The 8817-nt window shown below is 35.4% G+C and overlaps 1 protein-coding gene and 1 long non-coding RNA gene across 2 annotated transcripts; both read right to left on the bottom strand.

Annotated features, from left to right (window-relative positions):
* Positions 1-438: 438 nt before the first annotated feature.
* On the bottom strand, positions 439-6154 carry LOC145609320 (uncharacterized). The gene is made up of 4 exons (XM_081664830.1): positions 6079-6154; positions 5585-5734; positions 3533-5133; positions 439-1860 (listed from the first exon to the last, which is right to left on the bottom strand). Exons 1-4 carry the CDS (start codon positions 6136-6138, stop codon positions 960-962), a joined length of 2712 nt encoding a protein of 903 aa, XP_081520956.1. The 5' UTR covers positions 6139-6154; the 3' UTR covers positions 439-959.
* An 89-nt stretch (positions 6155-6243) lies between these two features.
* Positions 6244-8491, bottom strand: LOC145608509 (uncharacterized). The gene is made up of 3 exons (XR_014105823.1): positions 8399-8491; positions 7169-7264; positions 6244-6378 (listed from the first exon to the last, which is right to left on the bottom strand). It is a non-coding gene; the product is annotated as an uncharacterized LOC145608509 (long non-coding RNA).
* Between the last annotated feature and the right edge of the window lie 326 nt (positions 8492-8817).

Raw genomic sequence — 8817 nt, 5'->3', positions numbered from 1 at the left:
GATCTATGCATAAACAAGCTTACGGTGAACAACATTGTTGTCACCTCAATTAGGTTTGCGATCAGCCCCATTCGCCGTTTGTGTACGTTAATTTTTGCTGATACAGTGAGTCCAACTTCGGTTAAAAAACGTAGTAAATAAAAAATTAAATCAAGATACATTTGAAAACTTACATTGATATCTAAAGTGAAGCCCATGCATTGGCTTGGAAGAGTGCCCAAGATAGCAATATTTTCTGATTCCGAAATTAAAATTGTTTACAGCTTACCTAATAAGATCTCATGGGACTTGAAGAGCACTGCCAAAGAAGCCTAGAATCTCATTGTTTAAGACAAGAGGTTGAAGGTGACGTACATGACAACTAAACTATCATTGGCGGCATCTCATATAGTCATATCGCAGCAAACACATTGAAGCCATCTATCCCATTACTTTCTTTTCACAATCAAATTTTACAGAGTTCCTCGTTAGAGTGCTAGTCATGCACTCTACAAGTCTGGTGCCCAAAGACATATGCCTGTTTACAAGAAAACCCTCAACTATGCATGCAACTTTTTACTACCATCACAAGTCAGCAGTTGATTTCTGCTGCTTGGTGAACACATATTGAACTCACTGCTCTCCAATTGAGATGAAACTGAACTTGAAGATCCTTCAATTTGCAAAAATGGTCAATAGCTAGCTCATCGATCAATTGTTGTGCAGCTACAGTCAAATGACAAATATTAATTCATCGAGTAGACAAACATTGTGAAATGACTAGCTCTTGTTCATCAAGGTGTTACGTCCATCCTTAAAACCTCCAATAGATGTGCTTGACAGAAAAATAGCAATCCCCCATTTGTAACCAAATGAAAGCATACTAACTATGAAGGTCTCAAAGCATTTAATTACCACCTGTTTCTTTTGAATATTTCAAGATGTACAGTTCTGATGCCCATAAATCGAGACTCGAGGATTCAGTCACTATCAGCCAACCCGGCCAAATGATTAACCATTTCTTCAAGACGTGAGAACTGAGTCAATATCTTATCATCAACCTCAATAGAATTAGGTTGATCCTTTTGCCACATGGACAGACCATTCTTCATGGTTCTCAAACCATTCTGCATCAACTCCATTCCTCTACTAAATCCATCAGGAAGTTTCCTCCTTTTGTTGGATAGATTTTCATGTCCTAGCACCATACTTTCATACCCCGTAGCATCTTCATTGAGGTATGAATCCTTTTGAAATTGTTCTCTTAGAATAAGGCCATCCTTCAAAACAAGTTGAAGCTGCTCAGAGGTAGAAGCTGTTGCTGCAGGAAGAGCTAGTTCCTTCTCTAAAAACACCTTTAACTCAGACATAAACCTTTCCTCATTTGTATTAGTTCCTGTTTTTAGATCATATGACAGAGCAGCATCTGCTGGGACAAATTTCCAAAGTTGATGGCAAGAAGTCCGAGCAGCAAAATATCCGAAGGCAGATACTGCAAGATGAATGAGAGCCCAATGTCTCTCTCTTAACATCATGTGATATAAGTGCAACACAGCTTTGGTCTTTTCATTTTCATCACTCTCTGCCATTTCCATATGACCCAAACTAGACATGAACGAAGCTAAAGCTGTCTTGCACTTCTGCAATTCAGATTCCCCACCAGTAGGCACAGAGATGAACATGTTTTCTAGCTCGATGATTATGTCTTCCATTTGATCATTACCATACAAATGTTTTGCATTTGATATGATCCCAAGTGCTTCACTTAAAAGCCTGCAACAATGGTTCTTGGTAATCCTATCTGCAGACTTGTTATATGTTTGGACAACAACTAATAAGAATTTCAATGTCTTCCTGTCAATTCCAGAAGGATCAATTTGCCTAGGACAAGAAAAGAGTTTTCATTTAAAATAAATTCAAAGATGTACAACCCCTTTAAAAATTAGCACAAACTAATTGGTAAATACTGCAAGTGATAAACAAACAAGTAACAATATAATACAGGGAAACTGAAAAAATCAAGGTACAGAATTGAAACAGAGGATCTCAATAAACACAATTAGCAGTTGTAGGTTAGCTTAAACTTTTGTAACAGAGGATCTTAATAAACACAATAGAGCTCAGTACAGATGTTTGAGTTTCCAACATATATGTTTTATGGGCATGGACCTCTATTAGCTTATACAGTATACTTTCTATGTTCTTTTTGAAATGCAACATTGGGGATTTCACGCTTGTCAATGCACACATTTTATACCATTAATATGTTTCAGTAAAATCTATAAAATGTTAATATTTTGAAAGTATATATAAGACAAATCTAACAAGATCCCATAAGCCTAAATTTTTCCCCATGAATAAATCACAAAAGACAGTCAAACAAGCATCTGTGAACAGACTATAACTCCAAATCTTGCGATTACAAAAGAACGAACAAAGTATTATACATGATAATGATCTTTTAAACGAGTGGATGTCAGCTAGCTGTTAAGTGATGAGGAATGGTGTATTAATCAATTAAGTGAAATGTTACACTTAGACAATGGGTCAAGGCTGTGCCCTCATAAAAGAGTCCAAGAGCTCATGAGCACAATTGAGGTTTCAGTGTTCCATCGACAAATTGCAACATCACAAGTCCCACTGGACCATTCCCTTAAAATTTCGCACAAAAAAGAAGAAAGCTAGTGTGGGTGTGTGTGCGCGCGCGCCCGCTGGGGAGCTTTTCTGCTTACATTCCACTTAGGATTGAGAGGTAGAAGTCCAACTTGAAAGAAGAGTCAGCATGGGCATTCGCATGTTAGATGTGATATGTCTAAACAAAACAATGGAAGTGAATAGAAAGAGGAAAAGTAGAAAGGGAGAGTATAGAGATTGAAAGAGAAAATCATTGATAGGAAGGTGACTGAATTGGTTGTCAGAACAAGTGCATATCAACTTTATATGTGAGACTTGTTTTTCGCCCAAATTTTAACACAGAAAATTTTTAATCAAACCGAATGGTCTATAAAAATATTGAATTGAGATAGAAGGAAAAGTCTCTTATTCGTTCTTCTCCAAAGTGGTACAACATATACATGCATGCAGTTTTAACATGAAAAAGGTATGGTGCAGAAGCATAAAATTGAACCTTCAGCTTAGCATAGCAATGAGATCAAAAAACAATTTATTACGTACCTCGTGTCCCTTCCTACCTCTCCCAGAAAAAACAAAGTCATCAAAGAATGTCTGTATCCCTTTCCGACAATAATATACAATGTCTCAAGCCCCATAAGATACATACAAAACATTTGTAACAAAACAAATTCGAAACAGGTATGGGGCACAACTAATATGCATAGTGCCACAAGAGAAGAAAGCAGAATATATAGGGAAAGGGTGAATTTTATACACAACAGATATAATGATAGTTCTCACATGCTACAGGACTTAGCAACACTGCCAATTAAATGGACAAAAGGCATGGGAATAATTTACTGCCCATCACACTAGCATATACAAGCCCAATTATATAGTTGAAAGTGGAAAACATAGAAACAAAGATATGATCACTTACATAGATTGCAGAGCACAGCAAAGTGCGAAAGCTGGTAGCATTACAGCATCGGCACTACAAGACTTCAATGGACTATCAATGTAATCATCAACAAAGTGAACATACTCACTAAATATTTTCTCTGTGGCAGCAATTTTCAAGTTGTCTGACAATAAATTCAGCTGGAAACCTTCCATTAACAATGCTGCATACATGACTGCAGAATCATGTGATTTGTCATCAGTCATAATGAACCTATAAACTCTATCAACTGTGGATGGTGTACATGAAGCAAGAAGCAGACACAATGATCTGGCCATTTTCCTCAATGTGCAATGCAGAGACATAAGAGAGCTTGAAGAGGCAATAACCTTGTATAATGAACAAAGTTTATCGATAACAACAGTAACTGTGGCGTCCTCAGCATGACCCACTAAAAAGCACCAGAGTTCCATTATGATCTCCCAGCAAAGAAAGTGAGGATGAAAGAAATTATAAAGTAGGAACAACTCCATTTCACTCCAAGCTTGAGTTCTAGAGACAACTATCATAAAAATCTTTAGTGAACGCAGAAAAGAAACCAAAAAGGGCTCCCAATTCAGAACTAACGATTTGCCATCACCAAATGATGCAGGAATCAGTAAAACCAAAGCAGATGAATAAACATCTACATCAACTAAAACATCCAAACACAACTGAAGCTTTTTAGTGATCTCAAGTATTACATTTTCTTCTAGGTCTGAAGAAACTTGTAGTAGATCAATAAAAAGGGTCACCCGGCCAAGCAACAATACTCTGGTTGTAGGCATAGCTTCACATGTTACTGAAAATATTTCATCCAACAAACCTTTTTGGATATCAGTGTCATGCTCTGAATGGCTGGAGGGTAAGACTCTATCAACAGCAAATAACCAATCAAGAATTCTAAGTTTCTGATCTATAGTCAATTGTGCTGACTTTAGTAAAGACTTCAGAACATGAAGAGATGAAGGCTTCAAGAGTTCTTCCATAGCTTCACAGACATTTTTCAGACTCGTCTCTCTGCTGAATGTAACTCTCAAGGTTGTAAGCAGCAAGATACAAAGAGTTGCGTCCTGATATACTGAAAATGCTTGATGTGGATATTGAGAACATATCCTAACTGCATTAATCAGATAAAATTTAATTGGAAGAAATGCTCTTTTTGATTCGATAACTGATATTGTTTGACCAAGTGAGGAATACCAAGTTTCAGCTGCACATTTTAGTGAGTCAGTGGCCAGAGAGAAGAGAGTCAGTATGATATCTCCTACGTTAATCTTCCCTGCTAATTTTCCTTCCCCAAGCTGAAGCAAGGATACTACACCTTTCCATGACATATTCAGAATAGTAACTAGACTCCCACCACTATCTGCAGCTAGGGTCCCTAGTTCAGAAAGCTTCTCTATCGTAAATTTGATAATTTTAACAACATGGTTAAAATCTACTGCTCTTTCCCCATCCAAAGTACTGCTATCTTGAACAGCTATCTGGCTCCACAGATCCCAATTTACTGTTTGTGAATACACTTTGCAGAGTTTCATCATAGAATCTAGAGCCAACTCAACTCCCTTAAGTAATTCTGACGTTAGTGAATGAATTTTCTGCATGAAGTTTATCAGTGTCACAAGCAACCACCAAATTTGCAAAATGAAGATGCACTTACAAATAACATTTGCAACCCATACACAAAACCGATAACCAGACAGCAAAAAACTCAAAACTGGAAATTCAAAAGCCATTTTATGTGTAACAGCTGAGGAGTATTTTATCACTATCTTGTAAATGTATTTTTACTCTTTTTCAGTGCCTATATATGATATGAAAGAAAATATGAAAATCCAGCTTGAAAAGACTAATAGTCCTCAAAGGAACTTCACCTCACTCTATATACAAGTAGTTGAACAGTTATATATAGATAGAAAGTACAGAAAGAAAATAAAAGACCAGCGATTTATCTGAATTCGCAAGTACTCATCATAAAGGATCAACAACTTTGAGAAAACGCAAGAATACCCAACAATGAAGCAATATTAACAAATTGAGCTAACAAACCTTGAATTCAGATATAAATTCTTTAATCAAGTTCAGGTGCTCCAAGATGAATTTGTCAAGGGCATCCATTAGCAGCTCATCTCCCAATGTTGGGTTTTTTATCACCAACAAAAAGCAGCCCACAGAAAAGTTTAAGCATTCCAACAGCAACTGCCAATTAAAATTTTCTTGCTTAGGATAAGTTATGGTACAATTGTGAGTAATAACTATTAAAAAGCAAATAGGCAAGACAGGGTGAAAATTCACATCACTACCATTCTCTCTTTCTTCATTGAAAAAAGAATTAATTATTAAGATACTTATTGACTAAATTATCAACATTGCAAGTCTCTCTCCACTCACTTTTTTTGCCAATATATCAGAAGGCTACAAGTCCAAGGGGCAAATCCAAAATTTCAGAAATAAACTGAAACCTGCATTTATAAGACTAAACAATAGAAGAACATTAAGGAAAGACAAAAAGAGGATCAGATCACGGATAAAATGTGGTATACCTGAAAATATACATTGTAATGCTCCTCTTCTTGAGAATCATCAGTCGACATAAGTGTCATCTTCAGATGCTTTGCACACCACTCACTGGCCTATTTATAATCCAAGTGAGAGTGAGCATAAAACAACTCGCCTTCATAGACCATATAAGAAATTAGTGTGAATACCTTGGCCCCCAGGGTTAGAAACTTTCCCTGGCCTCTGAAACAGTCTCCTTCTAGGTATTTGGCAGCCACATCTAATATTGCTTTGTTCAATAAGCATTGTGACACATCCAGACATGTAAAGCCTTCCCATAATGTCTAACTACTTGTCAAGGAGGCCACTATAAGAGGAGCAACAGTGCAGAAATAGAAATATCAGAAACCAATAATATAGGTTCCCTTAAAATCCCAAGATAACTTCAATGCTTCAAATTCTGCTAGAAACACCGTACGCTCAGTTGCTATAATATATTCAGGACTCATTCATGAATGGAAAGTTAATGGGTATTAAGCTTTATATACAATTTCTCTCTATGATAAATATTCAATAGCTTCATGCTTAGTCTTCCAGACGTCACTCGTCAGGAAGCGGAATCATGACTATAAGTATAGCATAATATCAGAAGGATCATATCAGTGTATATACAAGACATTAGAAACTATATTGTGCTTGACATCAAGTCAAGAGGAGAGTGTTGCAATTCCTAACTGTACATATACATATCAATCACAAAATTAACTGTGTAAGGCATTGTATAGTGACACCTAGAACATAAGACCATCAGGCAAGCTTCGAGTGAAGCTTGGAACTAATAATCTCTTACTATTTTCCTCAATTAAATATACTCTATAACTGTACAGTAAGGATTCTAGAAATTCCAAGAATTTTTATTCACCCTAGATATACAAATGGTAATATAGATTGCAAAAAATAACTAGGATAAATAAGTATCTTGAAAACCTATAGCTCGGTGATATAATTATCAAATTAAAGCATCAGGGACAACAGAAACACAAAATTATAAGTTTATGTGGCTTCTTTTTAAGAAATTAAATTCAGTTGCATTGACACAAATTAGTATATTACTATTATAGAAACATAGGATACAATGAGAAATTCCAGAAGAGCATCCACGTCTGGATTTTTATCAGGTGGTACTGCAACCCCAAGCTTTAGGATTAGCTGAATACGAGTCTGAACAAGCTGTAATATCATAAAGCTTTCACAATAAGTAATTTAAAGATATAAGCATATAAGATATAACATCCAAAAATAACTGGAATAAGCAAAAATGATCACTAAAAATCTGGAACATTGAATAAGTTCACTGGGACACTTAGATCAAAAGCAGGAAAAGGTTGTTATGACCAACAGGGAATAAACTACGAGCAATAATAATGACAGTAAACACAGAATACTTAACAGTTTTTCAAGTATTCAAGAGAAAGATACTTTCATATAATCGCATGCAAGTCTATTATCAGGTGATGAACTATGCATTTAGGTTACTAAGGTAATGCTTCTCATTCTTTAATGGAAACCAACAAAAAGATAAGCTAACTCAATGAAATACATGGAGTGCATATATTCAGGATTCCATAAAGTTTCTGCACAATTTCCACCGGAATTTTGCGAACGATTTCCATTTGTTCTGGAATTTTTACAGCTTCCGAGCCTTAACCCAATTTCCCAAGATTTCACACTGAGGAAGTTATTCTCTACATATTGACCTATTTTTTAATAATTTAAATTGAACAATTTGAAAATCATCTTCATTCCCAATGGCAATTATCAAAGAATTGCTTACAATTATTCTAAATTTAGCTTATGTCATACGAAATATAAAATCGACGACTATAAAACATTAAATTTAGAGCATTCTATCAACAGCTATTTTGGCGCCAAATTATTAAGATAAAGGAAAACACCTAAAGGTCTCAATCTGAATCAAAATCACAATTTAACTCCAATTATTTCAACAGATAACACATTTGATCTCTACTTTTCAAATTTCACAGCAGAAACGAACTCACAAATTAATTTATCCTTCAGAACCCTAAATTTCATAATCGATTAAATTCAAGTCATAGAACGATTGATACAGCAAATAGGTTAAAATTTTCAATCAAAATCACGCTGAACAACAGATTAACATTGCTTTATTTAGAAAAAGTTAGCAAATAATTGAAAAATGAGCAATATAGAAAACATCAGGATGATAAAAGTATGGCATAATTGAGAACAAAAATTAAACAGAAATTTAAAAAAATAATAATAAAAAGAGAAAGAAAAGGAAATTAGGGAAGTTGAAACGGAGAGATTATGAAGAAAGCTTACTTCCGATGCTTTAATGGCTTCTATCAAGCTCTGTAAATCATCATTTGAACTTTCACTCTCCATTGTTCTGCTGCTGTTGCTGCTCTCTCCTCCTAACTACAGTATATGAGTGCGTGTTCAATTTAGTGAACTGCGCGCTTCCCGCTCAACACTTTAATGATTCGCTGCATTCCCGCAATTGGTATTAGGTAATCCTGGAGTATCTAGTATTGTACTCCAGGCCCAATCCAATTAATGGGCTAGAAACCCAACTTAAGAAAGTGCGCTAAGATTTATTTCGTGAAATAACAAATAAGCAGAATGTAATAACATATATACATACTTCCTCCGTTTCTTTTTAGTTGACCCGTTTCCTTAGTCACGTTTGTCAATGCACTTATTCAATCATTAATATCTTTAATTATCGATAAGCAAAAATT

This window comes from Chenopodium album, chromosome 23 (assembly GCF_948465745.1).
Source record: "Chenopodium album chromosome 23, dcCheAlbu1.1, whole genome shotgun sequence".
Lineage (NCBI taxonomy): Eukaryota > Viridiplantae > Streptophyta > Magnoliopsida > Caryophyllales > Amaranthaceae > Chenopodium > Chenopodium album.
This window is presented reverse-complemented; position numbering and strand designations above follow the sequence as displayed.